Source organism: Leptosomus discolor, chromosome 4 (assembly GCF_034619465.1).
Source record: "Leptosomus discolor isolate bLepDis1 chromosome 4, bLepDis1.hap2, whole genome shotgun sequence".
NCBI classification, from domain to species: Eukaryota; Metazoa; Chordata; class Aves; order Leptosomiformes; family Leptosomidae; genus Leptosomus; species Leptosomus discolor.
In genome coordinates this window covers 70,030,767-70,052,918 of record NC_141394.1, presented here as the reverse complement: position 1 = coordinate 70,052,918, position 22,152 = coordinate 70,030,767, and the positions used below count along the sequence as shown (strand labels likewise).

At 37.8% G+C, this 22,152-nt stretch overlaps 1 protein-coding gene across 1 annotated transcript in view; it reads right to left on the bottom strand.

Annotated features, from left to right (window-relative positions):
- WFS1 (wolframin ER transmembrane glycoprotein) overlaps window positions 1–21,940 on the bottom strand; it is a 32,669-nt gene extending 10,729 nt beyond the window's left edge. The window contains exons 1-2 of the mRNA XM_009954364.2: window positions 21,760–21,940; window positions 2,662–2,744 (exon numbers count right to left, since the gene is read on the bottom strand). Coding sequence (XP_009952666.2) covers window positions 2,662–2,744; window positions 21,760–21,940 — 264 coding nt within the window. The remainder of the gene's footprint in view (window positions 1–2,661; window positions 2,745–21,759) is intronic.
- Window positions 21,941–22,152: the final 212 nt, after the last annotated feature.

Here is a 22,152-nt window from a genome sequence, read left to right as displayed (position 1 = left end):
TATTGAGATTTCGAGCAAAGCTTCAAGAGTAGTTGCACTTAATGATGCACCTCTCAAGTTTCTAAGGATCTCTTGAACATAGAAACTTGTATTGCAACATAAACTAGCAGATTTTGGAATTAAGTCATATTGCACAAGGCTACTGCACAAGCAAAATGATAGTGTAACACCTGCTTCATGATAGAAGTGGCTTTTAGCTTGCCTCTGTGTGTCTTTTTTATTGTTTGGCATTTGTTTTGTTGTTTGGGTTTTGGGTTTTTTCGGGGGGTTTAGTGATTTGGGGGGCAATTTTTTTTTTGAAGTTCAAAACTAAGATTTAATGATCTATCCCCTCCAAAAAAACCTACAGAACCCACATGCAAAATCTGAGCAACCAGAAAATATTTTACCTTTTTTTTTGATTATAAAATTACAAGCTTTTGCGTATGTTAAGTTTTGGTAGCAAAAATCCCCCATCTCCAAGAGCCATAACAAACATCAAGGCTTTCCACAATGTACTACTGGAAGGTCTACCAACCCCCTCTGAACAAGCCCCATGCAACAGCCACCTTTCACTGTCATAGCAAAGCTCCTACACAGAATCACCTGAAGATGGCTGCAAAGCTCTGGCCCTCAGCAGTCAAAGAAGGAAGAACTGATGGGAAAAGATGTTAAGCTCAGATTTGTCATTTAAGCAGCCAGGGCTTCTCTCTTTCCTATGAGCTAAAACTGTGAAATAAAGTCATAGTTTGTAACAGCTTAACACAGATCTTCATATTGTACTTCTCCAAAGGTTGCTCTCTCCTGTGGGCTTTGCTAACCAAGGTGGTTATCTCAAGCAGTCCCTTTTCAGAGATCTTCCAGTTAAAGACACAGAGCTGCCTCTTCTCCATTACAGAATTCCAGCCGTGGGTGTCTCATTTACATAACTGCTGTACAGTTATTTCTCAATAAAGAAACTACATAAAGCTACAGTAATACAGGTTGACAGCCGTTCAGAGTGCATTTATTTCTATAGTCATTGCAGGGTTATTTTTCAATAAACTCATAGTAATAACTACAAGACAGTGAATCAAGTGATTTCTTGTGTCTGACTTCGTAATTATTAGCAAACAGCACAAGAGTGCCATCTCAGCTTCTCACTTGTACTCCTCCAAAGGTAAGAAATAAAAATAGATTTTTCTAACTGATTCTAAAAGGACATATTCTACAATAGAGAATAAATATTTTTTTGTTTGTTTAAAAAACTAAGCATTAATTCCCTCTTCACAAGTCACCAGAAATTTGATTGCATAGAAAAGACAACTGTATTTAGGCTTCCTATTCACGCAGACAATTCATCCTGAGTACATACTGAAGCAAAATTGCATGCTCTTTACAACAGGGATCCTACTATTGCATGGGAATAGAAAGTGTAAATAGTTAAAAGAAGGGAGTGAAGGTGGAATGGATTGAGAAGGATAAAAAAAATATTGTTTATAAACATACATATGCACACATCATAGGCTTAGATTACAAAGTTATTTCTTACTCAACTGGAAGTTATACTCTGGAAGAGTATTTATGGGGTTTGCTTTCTTTTGTGTAAAGGAAAAGAGCCAAAATGTGGATTTTACAGCAGCGATCCCCTCAAGGCTAAAGCCTGATCCCCAAGCAAAGCCATCAGATGTTTCCCAGGTGAGGAATTTGTTACTGTCTCGGGTTACAACTCCAAGGACAGCCTGCTCCTCAAAGAAGTTGAGATGAGTGGGGAGCGAGCCTGGCATTGCCATTTTTGTTTTACCAGCTTTAAAAGGATTTCTTTCCTAGCCCCGCCTATTATTTTTATTTGTAAAAAGAGTGGCCATATTTGGGAAAATCCCAAACCACCAACGAGCATGTAGGAGACCACAATACTCTCTTTTGCTATCAAAGCTGAGGCTGGAAAAGAATGATCAGGTAAAACGCTAACCAAGTCAGACACAAATTAAAACCCTTCTAAACAATTTCAAGCTATTTATACTAGGCAATACAGCAGACCAGAATGCAGTGAGAAACTGCACGATTTTTCTAAAATCTAAGGGACACCTAAAGTGCTAACACAGAGGGACAGAACTGCCGTTATTAATTCAATTACATCTGCCATTACACAACTAAACATAGCTAATTTCAATAACCAAGGAGGGGCTTCTTTTCTAAGATGTGCTAATTCAACAGAGAAATGGTATAAGATCAAAACATTAACCAACCTCTGTTCCTGCTAAAGCACCTCAACAGCAGTTTCTTCCACAAAGTCCAGCCTAAGAGTCCTGGTATCTTTGTATATAGTGCAGTGCTGAACCAACAGCATTTAATAGTCCCCATCTGCACACCTCCACAAGTAACTCTTTAGAACATTTTTTTTTTTTAAAAAAAAAAAAGGCAAAAAGCAAAAGCAGCTCTGTACCTTCTCCACGCTCTCAGCCTACCCTCCCTGTTTTCATGGGCATCCTAAAGGCTGACTCAAGAGTTGGACCTGAAAGCAGTAATACTCCCAAGCAAGCAGCACTTCTCAAGGCAGAGAAACCATCTGGCATCACCTTTCTTTGAATACTTTAAGATGAGATACAGTTCAACTAAAGAAGAGATAACTGTTCTACAGCAGGTACTGCTATTTTTAGAATCAAGAGCAAACAAGACTGGACAAAGAGCATATAAAGTTACCTCTGTTTGTGCTTTTGGTTCTCCAGCTTTGGCCCTCTCAAGCAGCTCCTCAAAGAGCACTTCAGGTTCTTCCTTCATGCCCTCTACAAATTAATTTGATAAAGAAAATTGTGTACTAGCAATATTTTAAAGTATATCATTGCTATACGTGGTTGAAGAATTAAAGGATCATATCTAAAAAATCCAACACAAGTGTTTTGCAAGAACAGTGAAAATGAACTTCTTATAATATTTACACTCCATCTCAGTGTTGTACTTCAGCGTATTTACCATTACTTGTTCTTTGGTACCTGCCACAGGACAACACATACCATTTACAGTTTCTCATTTACTTCCACAGAATTCGTTTCTCAATAGAAGAATATTCATTACAATAAATACGAGCACATGTAGCATATGTAGTACGGATCAGCTTTTGTAATATTACCTTCTTATTCTTGATAGTCCTTCAGTCTGTCACCTAGCACCCTCTTTATTTAGCAGTAGAGCCTTTTCAAGAATTTTGAAAAATTAGCCACTTTCAAAAGTGTCCAGTATATTTGAAAGATCAGCTCCCCAGTCTCTGGAGAACACTAACTAACAATTATTACACCTTATAAACCTCATTATTTTATGTCTAGCTCCACACTCGCACCTAATTTTTTCCTTCTTTGCTATCTACTATACACAGACTTAAACACTTTTTTCTTCAAAAGCATCGCATTGCTCCACCAGTCAATCATTAAAAAAAACCCCAAAAAACCTTGACAGCTTTATCTGACATCCAGTGTTTGTAAAGAACGTGCTACTTAATGACGAATAAGGTTAATGGAAAAGCTGACAAAGGCCAGAAGTGCTACTTTTCATGAGATGACTTCTCAAATTATTTTTGAAGAATTTTAAAGACAAAAATCAATACAACTTGTATGCTTTAAATTGCCTAAGTGTAAAAAAGGACAACAGACCACTGATTCAGAATAACAGCTTTACCAGCCATCCTAAAACCGTAGTTAGAAAGGAAGATCCAAACTCAACATTAAGTGCCAGAGCTTGACCCATATGAACCACATCACCGTGCAAGGTCACCAAACACACCGCAACACTTGGTAGCTACACACTGAGAGCACAGACAGCATAAGAAAGTGTGGTTAGGAAGCAGAATTTCCAAACGTAGGAAACCAGCTGAGAGAAGCTTTCTGGCATCTTCTCAAAGTTAGTCTCTACCTAATTTGGGCAGCAACAACATGAGAAGCTGGTAAGCAGCCCTGCTAGCTGAGGTGCCATTCAGTATAAGGTCTTTTTCAAAATGTCGGAGGAAGGAAGAAATAAACTCCATTCCACATAATCTCCCAAAGAACAGGGCTACTTACATTCTTTAACATCCCTGGTACTGGGACTATTTCCAAACAAGAACAGGCTACAAGCCAATGCTTTCATTAAAATGGATGTATTCTAACAAGAACAAACCATGAAGTAAGTTTTCTCCTTCAGCCACAGTTTTGTCTGCCAAGCTCCACTTGGAAAAACACTAATGCCAGATTATAACATGTTGTCTGACTAACAGGCACACAATGAAAAATAATTTTCATTTAGTACTCGGTCTCTTCAAAAAGCTGTAAAAATATTATTGTAAAATAGGCAAACAGCATCCCAACAAAATTAACCACTTAAAATCTCCTTGCTTTGATATATAACCAACAGGATTGAACTCTAAACAAGTCAGAAGCCTGTTTTCCAGATGGCACCACCCACACTAGACATGACTCGGGCCTTCTGCTTACAATAAACAAGAAGTTACAGCAAAGAGCATATTGTTTGAAAGAAACATAGTATTCATCCACCTACCCTACCCAAATGAAAAAAAGTTGGGCAACGCAATACTCTTCTGTTTCTTCCTGTGGTTCCTCAGTCATTAACTAACTTTGCATCAAAACTTCTGCAGCAACAGTCTTGACTATGGATTTTTTATTATTTTTTTTTTCTGTTCAGGGTTTTCTACATGTAATATTTCAGTGATACTCTAGATAAACCAATACAGAAGGCACCCTTCAGAAGTTAGTGTTTGATAAATAAGAGCACACATGAGAGCAAGCTATAGAAAGCAGTTCGCTAAACTGCTATAAGCCCTGATAAGAAGAGTGGTTGGTTCTCTGGCAGCTTATACAGGCAAAGCGACTTCCTTTTTCTCTTGCTCCACTTGCCACACATAGGAGCATGGCATGGCTCTGACCCTTTCCATCTCTTGCTCAGATGGATGTCTGTTACCTACGAATACTTATTACAACAGAAAGACATGAAGCATTCCCATTTTGCTGCTTTAACACCAGGATACAGTTACTTTATTGCAATCATATTGCAGATTCACATGTAAATAATGTTCTTCACACAGATGGTAAAAAAAAAGAAAAAAGAAAAATTAAAAATGTGCAGCCTTATGGTCCAACTATCACCCTCACTGAGAAAAGACAATAAAACATGCTGGTACTGCAGGGCAAACTTGTTGAAATGTTTGTTCTCAGACAGCTGACTGCCAGGGGAAAGAATTGCTTTCTGCTGTTATTTTCAACCTACTGCCCAATCCCTCCCAGTTATCACTTCTATGTACTCTCACATGTGACCTATAAATATAAATAAGATAGTTAATTAAAATTACATTTGTTGGTGGGTTCTGTAGTTGTAGGGCAAGGGCAGAAGAGCAGGTTGTAGAGTGTTTTGGAGATCAAATTTAGAATAGCTTTAGTATCACAGTGTTCCCATAACTAGAAATATTTTCCCTTTGCTTAAAGGAAAAGCAAGAGGACAAGTAAAAACATAAAGCACGAACAACTCAAGTTTCATGGCTGCCATATCAGTTTATTTTCTCTTAAAGTATTTCAGTCAGTCTCTGAAGGTAAAAGGTCCAAAATATAGCCAAAGCACATTTTGGAGCAAGGATGGACAACTCAATTTCTTTCGATTCTGCTCAACTCTAGAATGCACCCACCATAAAAACACCATAAAAAGTGGTGCTTTATAACTCATCACCCTTGTTCTTAAGGGTGTTTTCAGTCAGAAAATGTCTTGTATTCCTCCCACATAAGAGTACTGCAATGGAAATGCTGTCAGTAGAAGCTTTTATTTTCCAGCTTTGCTAAAAACTCACATCTATTTAATGTCAAGTTTTACTGTCTTGAATATAAAAATTTCCATGAGAGGAACATTCATCTTGCAATACTTCATGCATCTTTTATAACAATTAAAATAGACTTCACTAGCTGTTGTGTGTCAGATGCATTTATATAAGCCAAGGAAGTCTATCAGTTATTCAAAAGGTTCACAAGCACTGCAGTCATTCAAACGAAAGTAGGCAAGTGAAAGAACACTAGTTTTCGATGGCACACAGCATACATATAAGAAACAAATTAAGACAGGACAGGAACATGAAAGGGTGGTTAGTACTTCATATCCGGCTGTAGTTCCTACCCTGCCATCAAGACCCCATGTAAACCTTAGTTCATCATCAGGCTGCTCTGTGGTTCAGCTCCCAATTTATAAAACAAGTTAATTCTGCCTTCACAGAGACAGGTCACTTAACACAACTTATTCAGGGGATATTGGAACAATGACATCACTAATAAAATTTTAATGTTCTATTATTAAGTCTTAAGGTTAAGATATGAAATGATACTGTATCCTTTAATTTTTTCTGTTCCATTAAAAAAACAGTGGGAAAAAAAGGATTTGTGATCTGCAAAGGATGAAGCAGATATATTTCTGAGTCTGCTGTGTTCGTGTCCTCATACTACAGAAACCATTTAAACTTCTGAAGGGCTACAGAAATATCCACTTTTTAAATTCAGGCCTCTCATTTAACAGGTTAAAACTGTCACTTAAAACCTACTTTATTAAAGCACTTATTAAAAAAGACTCAATACAATAAAATTGACAAAGGCTGGTATGCATTTCATAGTCATATACAGCTTTCACAGGAGTAAGCTAAAGCTGCATATTATCAGCTGATAGATTTCAAAGATGCTATCAAAACACTACTAGAGTCATTTTAGTTTACTAGTAAAAAGTATGCTTTACAACTCCAGAAAACTACTCAGAATACAGAAGTCTAAACACAGCTGTTTATATAGGTAGGTTGCAGACAGGCTGATGAAAACTGAAGACTCCTATTTACTTTCTGAAGCTTTATACATTACTTTGCACATTGACTATATACAGTAAGATTCCAATTTTGAGTCCAGCTTTGCTGCTATAAGCTTAAGTGGAAATTTAGCATTCATTCCACCATAGGCAGGCATTTTTACTGTTTCTGTTAGGTTTTGACCAGAAATAGAAAATGCTGCAAAAACAAACATTTCAGTTCTTAAAAGAATACTATGTAATACTATGTTAGGATGCAATTATTGTCCCTTACCTTTGAAATTTAGCAATTAAATTGACAAAACGGCAGTTAATCCATAGTAGGGTTTAGTCCAAGTGAGTTTGTAAGATATCAGTGCTTAACATTTTGAAGTCACAAAAGGAAGATGCCAGCATTGATTAATTAACAAGTATAAGCCTCATGTTTGGACCACTTCAAGGATTAAAACCCTAAACTCTTCAACATTCATACAAGGTTTTGAAGAATGGACTTATACAGTCTAGATAAGAAATCTTTTCAATGAAAAAGGTGTTATAGACAACCAGAGTACGCTGGTTGTCATAAAATTTCCTTCCCGGTATTCTAGAACAAATCAATGATGGACGCAATAGATTCCAAATCTTTCTAATATCCTTCACATATACAGCTGAAACACAACATATGTGCATCACTGTAGTTAGGTTGTCAAAGCGTCTGATGACATATTTAGCAAAATGTTTTGCACACACTTTAGGCAAATGTTTAAAAGAAAATAAATCAAAATATACTGTGTGACTTCCATTCATGAATTCTAAAGTATTTAAAGGCACACAAATTATAATGCTTACACGTAAGGAAAGACTTTTAGTTATATGTATACACACAGAGTGGATCATCACACCCAACCACCACACAAAACAACCTCATTAAGTGCTCTTCTGACTGCTAGGAATTACTGCCTGCTTTAAAAAAATCCATTAAAGTTATTTCATGCAGAAAGAGTCAATAGAGTGCATACTGAGTAATAAAAAAAGGTTGCTGATTTACTTTCCTACCAATACAAACATATTAATGCTCTCAGCAGAGTGGATTTACCCAGAACAAGGGAATTTTAGCACCTTGCCTACTATTATCACCTTCTGGCCAGGTGCACACAGCTTTCTTCTTAGGCCACAGCTACAGCACCTGAATTCTCCAGATAAAACAAGAGGAGAAAGACCATGAACCAGGCATACCAAAGCTAAAAATTGGTATTTTAAAGGATCACAATCTGTCATGCCTTTCAAGCTTAAGATCTTATTTGTGCATGCAGTTTATTGGGGACCAGCCACAAGGCAGTTATCATGCACAATAGATAAACTTTTACACCAACACAAGCCAGGCACTTCCAAGTGCTTTGAACAGTGGAAACCTAACGAGAACAGGATAAAAGGAAAGCTGAAAGCAGTGTCTCAGACAGGACGCAACAATGAAGACAAAGTATGCATTTGAAATATGTAAGTTTAAAAGAAATTACAGGTTCTACAAGTGAATATTGAAGCTGCACAGAAATTCTACCAAACAAAAGATTAATGCATTAAGCAAAACCCACACTAAGTGTATGAAGGAAACCTGTAAGGCATAGATGTTTTGTATGATCACAACCACAAGCATTCATTTGGGCTCAGAAGAAAAAATGACAGGGATGTGCAGGAGGAGGAGGGAAAACACCCATGTATTGGGGAGAACAAAGGATCTGAGATGACAAGATATGAAACAAGATTTCTAGATTGGCCTTCCCATTTTACTGTGACTGAAGTGACTGAAAATAGTCGGAAGATTTAAGCATATACATCATATATCTGATATGTTTAGTCCCAGCCAGTGGCAACACACTTCCAAGCTCACTGAATACAAACCTAGAAAAGTACATAAACATTTTTACCACTTCATGAGAAGATCTCACAGTTGCCACAGGTGAAAACTGCTATCAAGGTGGCCCAGCAAACTGAGCCAAGGAACGATAAGCAGTGAATCTCACAACAGATCTTGCAAAATTTAGAGGTTTTTAAACACAGGATTTTAAATGTAGTTTTCTTGATCTTTTGTTTGAATAAATATGACTTTTGTGTCTTCATTTAGACAGCTGTTCTATCACCCAGCGACACTCCCCCACCTCCCTGCCTGAAAAGAGGAATCAGGAAAAGGAAAGAAGACCCATGTGTTGAAATGGAAGCAGAGTTAATAAAATAATAATATGAAAACTAATATTAATACTAATATTAAGTGCATAAAGTTATACTTGGCCGATGTAGTAGTAGCAAGCTGCACGCTCCCAGCAGCGGATGCTAGATGTTGAACACCGCGAGCCCCACAGCTCCAGCAAAAGCACGATGGTCACAACAAACAGGAGAGCGGGACTGGGGAGCAGAGCAATAGGCGAGACTCTCCAGGGATGGCAACCACTGAGGAAGAGAGACCGTCCCCAGCAAACTTTCCAATTTATAGTGAGAGTGAAGTTTATGGTGTGGAATACTTACTGTTGGCCAGTTTGGGTCAAGACACTGCCCTGGCTTGCGCTCCTCCTAGCTTTAGCAGGTGGCTAGCTCAAACCCACTACAGACCTCAATCACTATGGAGACCCACATACCACGGCTGGCCATGAACGAAAACAAAGTGTCTTATCAACTTTGTTCTCACCGAATTGGGTGCTGCAGTCTTCTCAAAAATGCAGCTTTCCTGAATAGAAAATTGATCCTATCCCAGCAAAACCAGGACTCAGACACACTGAGAAAAATCAGAGCAGCAAAAAGCCCAGAAAGCAGTAATAACGGCCTGAACTACCTCCCAGAAAGTATCACATTCAAGATCATTCTTGATATCATTATCATGGTAATTTTTTTAGATACATTAAATAAATAACTTCATGAGGTAACTAGTCAGAGAACACGACAGACAGAAAACAAGTTTTGCTTTTAATTGAGCAATGCACAGAACCTAGTTTAACCTAAAGAACCTAAAGGTTAGCAAGCCACCCTTGTAACACCAAGTTAGCTTTAGTACCCAGACAGGAGTGTCATAAGCAAAAAATCTGCTATAGTTGTATTTAAAAACAAAGACAGATTGGAAAAAAAAAAAAAAAAAGAGGAAGAGAAAGAAAGTAGAAAGTCCTTAGAAATAAGAATAAATCATTGTAAAGCTAAGGTCATGCCAAAATAAAGAAAAATAGAAAACCCAATTAATTTATAACACATACCGTGTGACAGATCAAGAGAAAAAGATCTGGAGAACAAGTTGATGCAGAACCTGTTACTATTTTTTAATGCATTTTTCAAGCACACAAGGAGCAGTAAGCTTAGCAGGTACACTACGGCAATTGAATATTTGAAAAAGAGAAAGCTGCAGTAAAAGATCAACTAGAAGATGTTTGACTGAGGCGTTTTTCCCCTGCCAGGAAACAGCATTGAGAAGCTCCTGTGCTGGAATCTCAAACTAAACAAAGAAGCTATGTTTTCTTTTAATTGTGTTTAAAACTGTAGTTTCTCTTAATTGTTCACCCAAGTGTTCCATTGAATAAACTATATATAGCAGTGTGTAACCTCTCGCTTACAACTGAGAAACGGAAAGCAGCAAGTACGATACCAGAGAGATGCATGATAACAGGGACCATTAAATCTGATATCCATACAAGGAAAATATGTAAAAAAAAAATAATATCTTAAGCCTATGGAGGGGGTAAGAGAGATATACCGGGTAAAATCAGAAGACCTTGTGTAAAAAAGATCTTAAGACATAAGACGCCCCTGAAGGAGTAAAGAAGTTGCAGGACAGGCAGATCCAGCTCATATTTCTATCTCCAAAGGCAGCAAGTAAGGCTTCTCACAAACAAATTATAATGTAGGCTGTTACTTCTTAATCTCTTACCCGTGTAAAAAACTAATAATAGAAATACACAGCGCTCATTCTGCCAGGGGAAAGACTAACAGTTTAGACACACAGGGATATACAATAAAGCTTATATAATTTAATGCATTTATGTGTGAATGAAAAAAAAGGAGCGGGGCTAGCACAGAGGTGGCAAAGTCTGTTGATGAGACTGTGTTATTTAGGCCAAAAAACACACTCACAAGTGATTACTGAAAAAAACCCCACAACACAAAACACAAAAACCTGCAAAAGGATGAGTGATTAAGTGATAAAAGGCCAGATGAAATGCAGTAAATGCAAACCAAGACAACACCTTATTATTGTACACATGGTGATAAGCTCTGTACTATCACCACTCAGAATAAAACCTTAAGAGTCATAACACACTTTTTTTTGGAAAAAAAACAAACACAACAAAAAAAACCAGCTCAGTGCTAGTAAGACACAATCATCAGGGCTTTTTAACCTGGGGAAGAAACAGGACAATGACACTAGATGTAAGGAGGAGAATTTGCAAAATGGAGAAGGTAAACAGAGAGACTATTCAATGTCTTACCAAATCCAAAAACTAAAGGGCATCAACAGCTTAAAAGTACTTGGCCAATGCCAAATATTTATGTTAGTTTAAAAAGAAACTGGACAAACCAAGGGTAGAAGAAAAAACTCAGAAAGCACTATCAAATAGAAAGATCTCCCCACTGAGCCCGGAAGACTCTAGGCTGCAAGGTGCTAAAGAACATTCTGAGAAGGAAACAGCTGCTACTGAACACCTTTAACACCTCAGCAAAATATGAATGAAATCAAGTAAGGACAGCACTAGCACCGCATTTAGAAAAAGTTCCCTGGCTCTAACAGGCATGCTGTAAGTAAGTGTAAAGGATTCTCACGAAAAAGGCAACAAGAACCTTGAAAGTGAAAAAGTCTGTGACCATTCAGGCTCTCCAATTTTAACACTGAGCACTGACAGCAACTTCTGCCAGCCGTCACGCAGAGTTCACAAACTAACACTCCAGTGTTAGTTCAGGTAGGAAAGAAGAAAAAGCTGGGTGGCATCCAGAGGAAGAAAAACCACACTTTGTATTTTCATTAGCTTTATCCAGTCAGCTTGCTACTTTGTACTTATTAGTCACAGGATGTCAAGCATTTCCCTCAGCTCCACATTATTAACTGACAAGAGTAATTTACATGTTTGATGAAGAGTAGTATGGAACAAGCTTTCATCTACAGGTCCTTCCACCAGCTAAGTCACCGGGGTGGGAGCAGGGAGGGAAGAATGTTGTCTCTGACATTAGATCTTCTCCCACACGTGAACAAATTCTCCATATACCAGGGAGCATAGTGATGTCTGAACCGATCTTTGTCACGCTGCATAGCACTGCGCGTACTTGAAGCTTCAGGCATACATCACTTCACTGCTTTAGCAAGGACGCCTTAATGTAACTGAATCTGAAAGGGAATGCTGCACACATTACAAAGAAAACTGCTTTTACTTTGAGAGGATACTAGCACAAATAACCTATGTTCACTGCTCAACTCCACGGCTCCCACCGTGCTCCAACAAGGGAAACTGAACAAATAAACGTGTAGGTGGGGACAAACATGACACAGGACACAGATACAGGGTTAGTTACCGTATCTGAAAAAGCCTCTTCCATAACTTTCATGATGACAAACCTGAAGCTGGATTTTTATTTTCTTTTATGTCTAGAGACTTCCACAAAAACATGCCCCCGAAGTGCAAGATGTAAAGCTTATCCCATACTTAAGATAATCTAAGTGCTGAAGTACTTGCAGATAGAGTCTAACTGTTCTGCTATCATTAAATTCAGAGTTATAAATGCACTCTGTGCCACAATTTTCATCAGGGAAACTAGTTTATATTAAACTGTAGCTACCTAATCCAGCACTGGATTAGCCTGAAAAAGAAACAGCCAGTAACAGCTCAAAACCATGCTATAAATCCTGTCCCAAAGGAAGTCAGGGTGGTGCACAGAAAGGATGTTTATCACTGAATTAATATCGTGAACATCCACAAAGAAAATGAGCTTGCTGGAACCCAGTCATCTCTTAACATTCATTTTTCGTCCTCAGTTTGCACTTAAGGGCCTCAAAATGTGTTCTGTCCCCTGGACTTTAATGTCTTCTGTAGAATAAAGCTAAAATTAACTGAGAGAAGAAGCATCGTTTGGCTTCTTAAAAACCAAGCATCCAGCTGCTAAAGACAACCCACCTGCAAAAACTCTGTATTTGCAAACTGCTTTGAAGCATTGGTGTCTTTCAGCTCTGGCCAACTGAACAGGATTCTCAAACCACTGTTGTTAGGGAATTCTGTCTCTTATTCCTTAGCTTTCATCAGTCTTGTTCTCTAGTCCTCCAATATTTACCTTTGCTAGGGTAAAGCCAGAATAAGTAGCTGTTACAGCTTCTTATGAAGTCAGTAGAGGTCTTACTACACAGATCAAAACTATGACAGGACTGTACTGTAATCATCTGCTCTTTTTGGGCTACTAAAAAAAAAAAAGAAACAGAACATGACAAACATCAGAAATAACAGCCTGTCACACTGTCACAAACATGAAGCAGTTAATTTATGTTTGAAGACTAAACGAATTTGCTTTAAGAAGTTCACAAATTAAACACACTAGCTATAGAAAGTAATTTTCTTGCAGATTCTCAGCAATAGCTCATTTACCAGTATGAAGAAAATTTGACAATGTTGAAATATGAAGATTTTATAATATTAGGTCGGAAGCAGGCAACAAGAATGCATGCACATACAAAGTAAATAATGCAGGAATATTTGTTCAAGCAATAGTCAAACAAAAAGTAGGAAAATGAAAGCTTAAGGGCACGCCTGCCTATGGATATCAACCAAAACAGATACAGCAGAACACATTTTGTGCAAATCTCCCTAGAAGGCATCTCCTTTGGAGTCACATCCTATATAATACCTCCAGTCCCTCCTGATACCATATTACACAGGATTTTTTCGGGAAAAGTTCCTTCCATAAGCACAAATCTGGTAAGTTGAATTCAGAATTTTCAGGGAACAGCACACAGCTTTTTACTACAGATTTTGTTTCACTGTGAAACAAGCTTTCTAGAATCTCGGACATGCTTAGGAGCAAAGGCATACAGATATTAATGACAAAATAAAATTCTTTTAATTTGCTAGAAGATGCTATGTAAGCATATCTCCAAAGTGAAAGAAGTCTCATTTCTTTCACGCAAATAAAAAAAAAAAAAAAAAAAAAGAGAGAGAGATTTAAACTGTTCATCCACAGGTCGATCATCTGTTACCAATGCGCTTTTATAAAAAGTTGTTCTATGCATTTTGAAACAAAAACATAGGTTCTAATAGCTTGTGTGTGTCACTGGATTGTACTGTTGAGCTTTCGGTGTTCAGCAGAGCCAGTCTGAGTCTCTAGAGAAATCCTCCTACTCACTTTCCACAAGCTCCAAAAGTTCAGTGGTATTGTGTGCAGCACCTATGTAGGAGTAAAGTTTCTGGAAAGACTGACATTCCACTTAAAAGCAGGCATTAAGCATCATGTCATGAACATGGTTTGTACGTTTAGGATATAATGACGCAAAACAGAGGAACTGACTGGAGAGGGAGAAATGTTTTGTACAACAGACATGATTGTTTTGATAAATGACTTATTAGCTTTAGATCCTTATTTGCTCATCCATGAATGTTGAATCCTTTCATCCATTCAGAAGCCTCTTAGATTCTTAACTGCAAATTCAGGGCTTGGTACAATTAAGAGTACATTGCATGCTTTTCTTCTATGCACTTCAACTTCCATGGTTAGATCTTAAGATGATCCTACTTGCCCCAAGAACAATTAAAAATATTTATATTAGCATACATTGCCACCAGGCATTCTATTTTTAAAGGTGATAACAAGTCTAGGACTCAACTCTGCTTTCTCTGGGAGCAGCAATGAGTTTGTCGATATAATAGTCACACCACAACTGCAAGTCATCAAATAGCATTAAATTGAAAAGGGAACAACTTCTGCACCCCCCACAAAATGAAAGCAAATTGTCAGGAGAGCAATAAAAAAAAGCATGTAGGTGGAAGACTAAGCATAATGATATTATAGACTATAAATTTTAAGAGTGGAGGGAAAACTACTTTCAAAAGGTATTTCTTTCTAGCATAGCTACTCTTGTACAATGATCATTTAAAGTCATTTAAATAATTTTACACATAACTAATGAGTCCTGCTGCTTTTTCTATGCAGGCATCTCTGCTTAGATCCTTTATGGGTGAGCTGGGATAAATCTAACGTGTTCCAAAATGGAGAGTTAAAAATAAGCTTTTTGTTATTTCTTAGTTGATAATCATCATCATTTACCCTCCACACCCCAAAAAAAAAAAAAAAAAAAAAGAGAGAAAGAAAAATGCAACGTGCAGAAAAGCCATGTGATAAAGGGCTGAGATCATAAACCTCACCAAGCCCACATATTTTTGTAGGTGAAGACCTACAGTAGCATAACAACCTGCACAATGTTCAATGGAATTTCAGCAATTCTGCAGTTTAGGCTATTCACCACACAGACACTCAGTTTGTTAGCTTACCATCACAATAGAGTGGCCTTTAAAGAAGACCCATACCAACCGTCGTTTTGCAAGTCCACAGTGCCTTATTACCTTGCTTCATAAGCACTTCTAACAACTAACTGACTTTGCAAAGGATTGCTTTTATTTCCCAGTTTACTGTTTCCATCTCACCTTCTAACTTTTACAAAGTGGGCCTTCTGCTGCTGCAAGGGGCCCTCCAGCAGCACAACAGGTTCAAGTCTCTCCCCAATTACTGTGGTATAACAGGGTTGTGTTGCAGTTTTATTTGAAGATAAGTGTACAGGTATTAGGTACTTCCAAATATTTTCCTCCAAAGCCACTGAAGTTAGCAGTTCTTGCTGCTGATGAATGCAGATGCATTCTATTAGAGAGCTGGTTCAGATGAGGAATGTGCTTTTAACTTTTCAACTGTTGCCGTTTAATGCATTTTGCTTGCACAGCGGAACACACATACTGTGCTCCTTTTGGAGGAAACTAAATTGGAAGATTGTATTCCAACCTGAGATTAAATTTTTTGATGTGTACAATAGGAACCTTGAGTCCTTAGCACCAACCAATTTACAGAGCAACTCCTATTTCATCATGTAATATACTAATGTGACTACAGCTCTTCTACCCTTTGGCTGCTTATTGCCATCCTTCTAACACCCTGGGTCTATGTTAGAACAAACGTTTTGTTATCAACTGACACAGACCAGGAAATTGATCCACTTGAAAAATAACAGAGGAAGATTGAGATAGGGCACTTTGCTTAATCTGGTTCATTGTGTGAGCACAAAAATTGTTATCAGTAACAGTATCTGTTATCAGCCAAAGAAAACATTTATGTATTTCAAATGGTAGAAGAGGCAAAGATTGAGAATCTTTCCTCAAATAAATAGGTGTCCTACTCCCACATACAGTAAAAACATCAACATGTTATTGACAATAGCAGCAGCCCTGAAAAAGCCAATTCCTATTGTTCTGCACCAACTATGACTATGTCCCAAAATTTTATCTGAAAATACAGTCATTAAGTTTTGTTTGGATAGAATCCTTTCTCTGCCACAGCAATGCTTGGCAAATGAGCTTTCCACGAGCCTGAGTAATTACAGGTAAGTTTGAAGGGGCATTAATAAATTGACAGAAAAATTGTTAAGTAATTAAGACTTCAAGGCATAATCCTCCCCTTCTAACAAGCACAAATTTTGCTGAGATTTCTTCAAGCTTTGCAGAAACATTTCACTTTGCCTCAAGTCTGTAGAAGCAAACTGCCAAAAAATGAAGACATAGAAGTGCTAAAATAGAGATTTGAAGCAAAGGTTCTTTGTAACCTTAAGTGGAAGAGGCTAACACTCGGAAAATATTTGTACATTACAGAGGTTCCTTATTTGTTAGCTATCATTTAGCAATGCTTGGAGACGCACTGTTGTACATTGTTACAATGTGTTACAATGTGTTGTAAACTGTTTAGAAGATTTTTTGTACTATTTATAAATTCTAAGTCATGCAATTTATAAAATAATTCTCTTCCAAAGATACAAAAAACCCTATAACCTTCCTAAATACAAGCAGAACTCCACACATCTACAAACAAAACTTAAGAAATTGATTTGTCTGCAAAGCTCTCAGTACAAACACCTTCCCCACATGATCTCAATTCTAGAGCAAGAGATTTGTGCATATTTGCTTAACGACAAAAACATGGACAAAAGAAAAATTAGTTCCTTAACCAAAGAGATGGTTCTTCAAGCACTGAAACTTAGCTTTGCAATGCTCTCAAAGCTTCCCAAACTCTCACCTTTGAATTGCAACCCGATTCCTCCTCTCCAGCCTTACTGGCTAGCAAAATGTACATGAATGACCTAAAAGAGCCAAATAAAAACTGTTTCACCCATGTATAAAATATTACCACCTTCACACTGCCTCCCAGGCTTCTCTATCATCCTAGGAAGTCCTCTTTCACCTGCTGACTGGCAGTCAATTTTCAAGAAAGACACTTTACATGCTTGAAAGTACTTAACATTTCTTGTAATGCTTAACACCTCCAAATGTTAACACCTCCAGATAACCTGCAGCACAATAAGCATTCACCTGGGGTGGAAGTCAGTCCAGCTAGTTACCATTATGGCTGACCTGAAGCAGTTACTTGAATCCAGACATCCCAGGCAAGTAGCTGGTCACTATCATACTGTGAGAAGTTTCTCTCAACTCTGCCTCCTTTTCACCTGAATCAAAAGTGAAAGACCCCCTGGGCCACAGAAAGCTACCTTCTAGCTCAGTAATACAGACCACTTACCTGGACTGTGTGCATCTCTTCCAAAAACATTACATTAATAGCAGCAGTATTGAGATACTGACATGATAGCTAAGTGAACATGTCGAAGGTGCTTTTTTCCTAGCTCTGCTCTGTACACACAGAGAGGAGATGGTTCCACTAGCAAGAATGATGTTTCTAAGCCTACTTGGAGAATCCGGCGATTCGAGTCTCAGTCTATTTCAACCAAACTTCACGAGACCTCATCAGTAAGCAGCCACAGGTCTTCCTTGTGATACACCATGTCCCTCTTGGCACAGACTACTACAATAATGGCAGGACATTTTTGCTTAAACAACCGGCAACTCTCATGTAATTTGCTTACACGAGTACTGATGACTCAATGGCTTTAAAATTTCAGAAGCCCTAATTAGTACTGTATATGCTTTGCTCACTAATAAACTTCCTGTCCAGGAACATCCTTGAAAGAGTAACAATTTCTAAAATTTTTTAATTTATTTTTAAACATGAGAGTTGATGTATTGATATTCATTCCATTCCTAACTCATACACAAACCCCAGTAACGTATATAGGCAGAAACTTACTAGAGAATGCTTGGGTAGAAATAAGAATACTCGCCTTTTCATTTTTAAAGCGACAAAAATACTAGCTACAAATCATCTCAGGTTCAATAACTGAATATTGTTTTTGTCATTAAATCCAGATTTGATTTGCACAGTAAATTTCAAAGTACTGTTACCTCCCATTATGAAATGAATTATATAAGGAATAACAAAAACAAAACCTAATGATACATTAGCAAAAGACAGATTGAAAAATTGCCAAGAAAAAACCTATCGTATGGGAGTTCAATCCAAATTAAGTACCTGTGCAGCTGAGGATGAGTGTGTGCTTAAATGCTTTACTGAGTCAGAGTCAGGGCATTCATTAATTTGCTAAATTATGCTGCAAGATACAGATAATGCTGCAGGAGCAGGAGATGGGTGTTTCCAGGAAATAACACAACATTCACATTGATGCTATAGCCTTAAACACAGAGTATATAAGTAGAGACTGGAAGAAAAAGAACAGATCAGAAATACAGCTATGTAGGCAAGCATATTTCAAGAACCACCAAACGGTTGAGGCTGGAAGGGACCTCTGGAGTCATCTGCTCCAACCCCTCTGCTCATGCAGGGCCACCTCCAGCTGGTTGCCCAGGACCATGTCCAGATGCCTTTTGAGTATTCCCAACGATGGAGGCTCTATGACCTCTCTGGGCAACCTGTGCCAGTGCTTGGTTACCCTCACAGTAAAAAAGCTTTTCTTGATGTTCTGAGGGAAACTCCTGTGTTCCAGTTTGTGATCACTGCCTCTGGTCCTGTCACTGGGCACCACTGGAAAGAGCCTGGCTCCATCCCCTTTGCACCTTCCCTTCAGGTACTTATAGACACTGATCAGATCCCTGGAGCCTTCTCCAGGCTGAACAGTCCCAGCTCTCTCAGCCTTTCCTCATAGGAGATGCTCCAGCCCCTTCATTATCTTAGTGGCCCTTTGTTAGACCCTCCAGTCTCTCCATGTCTCTCTTGTACTGGGGAGCTCTGAAGTGGATATAGCACTTCAGGTGTGGCCTCACCAGTGCTGAGCAAAGGGGAAGAATCACCTCTCACCATCTGCTGGCAATGCTTTGTCTAATGTAGCCCAGGTTACCAGTAAACCTCTTTGTGGGATGACCACACAGGCATGTGGTAGATAGGCTTGAGGCAAAGCTGCCTTTCAAGCTAATATTTGAGATTGATGTCGTACATCTCCCCTTCTCCAACAGAAATCATAGCTGATTTATTAAAAATTAAATTACAAATTTAAGTTTGTAGAGTTTTGTGCAAGATATTTAAGTCACCAATACAAGAGAAGTGTTCTACATACTAGTAATATTTATCAATAGTTTTCTGTACAGCAATGCGCTGGTCTTTTCTGTCCTTCAGAGTTAGTCATCATAGTGACTATTCAAAGGAACTGACGTCCTAATTTTCCAAGAAAGAAGTCTCAACAGCCCTTCCCAGAACATCTGGCCTAGTACATATGTCCCTTTGTACAATCAGACCACAACACGCCATGGCTAAGAGACCAGATCTTTCATTCTTCCTAGATCTATCCAGCAACTTGAATGTTATTTATCGGTAAAGGCTCTAGTGATTCCAAGGAATACCTTCTCTGTCAGTGCAAACATTTTGAAAATTGCTGAAGTACCAATTTTCTGTTTGAGACATTATTTTTTTCATATTTGTTTCCAAATGCACATACATCCCTGTGAATTTGCACTTCTTTCTGAAGTCCTAAATCTAAAATCTACTAAAATCCCCGGTTTTAAGTTCTGATGACCAATGCTGTTGTGGGTGGAAGAAAAATTCTCTGCTTCCTTTCTTTTAAATGAGTTTTCAGCTCTAGACACTGTTAGTATTATGACAAATGACATAAATCTAAAATAACTGTAGAATAACATATTGGATGAAGAAACAGGATCTTACTGAACACATTTGCTACCTAAAGCCTCTAAAGTCTTGGTTGTTGAAGACTCCAGCATGACACAATGGCAATAGTAGCTCATTTTACAGCATTAAATACTTGCATATATTAAGGTGGAGATGGAAAAGGCAATGACAATGGCACCAGACACTGAGAAGATTTTCATGGGAAGAGATTTAAAATAATCATGAATGAGTCACAACTGAAATGGAGAAATACATTAATGTTGGAAAGTCCTCTTTTACAGGAGCACAAACAAAAGCATTTATAATACAAAACTGCATAGAGATAATTAGTAAATGCACAGGCCCATAAAGAGAACTAAGACAAAACTCAGTATGATTTTAAAAGTCCAATATTTATATAGAATAAGAACTCCTCCAAATTAGCTAGAGAAGAATACCTAACAGAATCTGCGTAACAGATTGATAGCTCGTATTCATTTTCAGAATCTGCATGAATGTGGGCACCGACAACAGAAACCTGTGTTTTCCTCTTTCAAATCATATTATAACAAAGCCCAAGATAACTCCATACCATAATCCTAATGCTGTTGCTAGTCTCTCCCTACTGAAGCATGCTAAGAAACTGGAGAATGAAGAAAGGAAAACAACATACCTGTTAACACTGATCTTAAATTAATAATCATGTAATTAATGATAGAAGTGTCAATTCATCATCCCTGAATTCTTTCACAGGTGGGTGAGATGACAAAGTTGGTAAAGATACACCGAGGCATGTCAGAAATTCAGGCATCCAAAAAAATTCTCTTCCATCTGGAATGTGCCTTTTTGGTAACAAAGAGCCCAGAAGGTTCCAACAGCCAATTTTGAATTAGATGCAAACAGTAGATTTGCCAACACAGCCACAATATTGGCCTGAACTATGTGCAGAGCTCAGCTGCAGCTGATACATGCCATGTGGATATTCACACATTCAATAATTTTAGACTCTTGGATAGCCTTATTACCTTCAGAGTGACTCATATTCATGAATTTAAGGACATGCACATAAACAGTTTCAGAATCAAAAGTTCTATTTTAAATAGCATTAAAGAGCAGTAATTTTACTAGACCTCGAACACAATACCTTGCACCAGCGTTAGATTACAACCTGAATTTAAAACTGGAACTCAGCAGCTGAATACAGGAGACAGATATTTTTCTTTCTACCTTTTGCACAAGACATTTCTCTCATCCCATCAGTTTTCACAATCTTTGAAACAGTGAAGGGAAAAAAAAAAAGTATCATTCTGCCTTTCAGAAGTGTATCCTGATTCCTAATCCAACTTCTTATCTGCCTGCTAATCTTAACTTCATTTCTGTCACTTTGGTTTCATATATCAGTTTACTGTTCCCCCAGTCTGCATCATAGCTGTATCTATTCATCCGCATTAGAATTCATATTAAAGCTATAGTTACCATGCAATCTATCCAACTAAAGAAATTAAACTGAAACCTTAATATTATGCTAAATTACATGTAATTCTTCCTGCCAATGTTTCAAACAAACTTCTTTCCTGTTCCTCTATACACATAAGAAAAATTGGATAGGAAAATTCGAAAATATTCACTAAGTATGCTGCAGAAGAAAAGTCTCTTCCACAACAACAGGTTAAAGAAATCAGAGAAATTTATTTTCCTACTTTACAGTGTCTCTTTAAATGGAATTTAGAATACATACACACATAATAATCTCCTAATGTTCAACATAAGCCAATTTTGCATAAAAATTGCTTTCATACTTACCATTTTTTTCAGCTTTCTCCCTGCTATGGGAGTAGCCAGGAACTGAAGAAGAAAAAGTTGCAGGATCTCCTGATTTCTGATTGTTCTCATTGCACTCCCCAGCAGCAGCATTTAGCTGGGACCTTCCAAGATGCAGCTGAGGGTGAGAGGGACTTGAGGGGGGATCAGGATCTGAATTCATTCTAGCTGCAAAACAAGAAAATAATGATTATCAGATAGTAGGGTTACAACGTAAAACCAGAGTAAAGTTTTAAAAGCTTAATACATTTGCACAATTAGTTGAACTAAAAGCCTAGAAAAGGGCAAGATAGCAACTTCAAGATGTATTTATACATTCTTCAGTATTTCCACACATGAGCAGCTATTGTTGAATAAGACTGACCATATATAGCA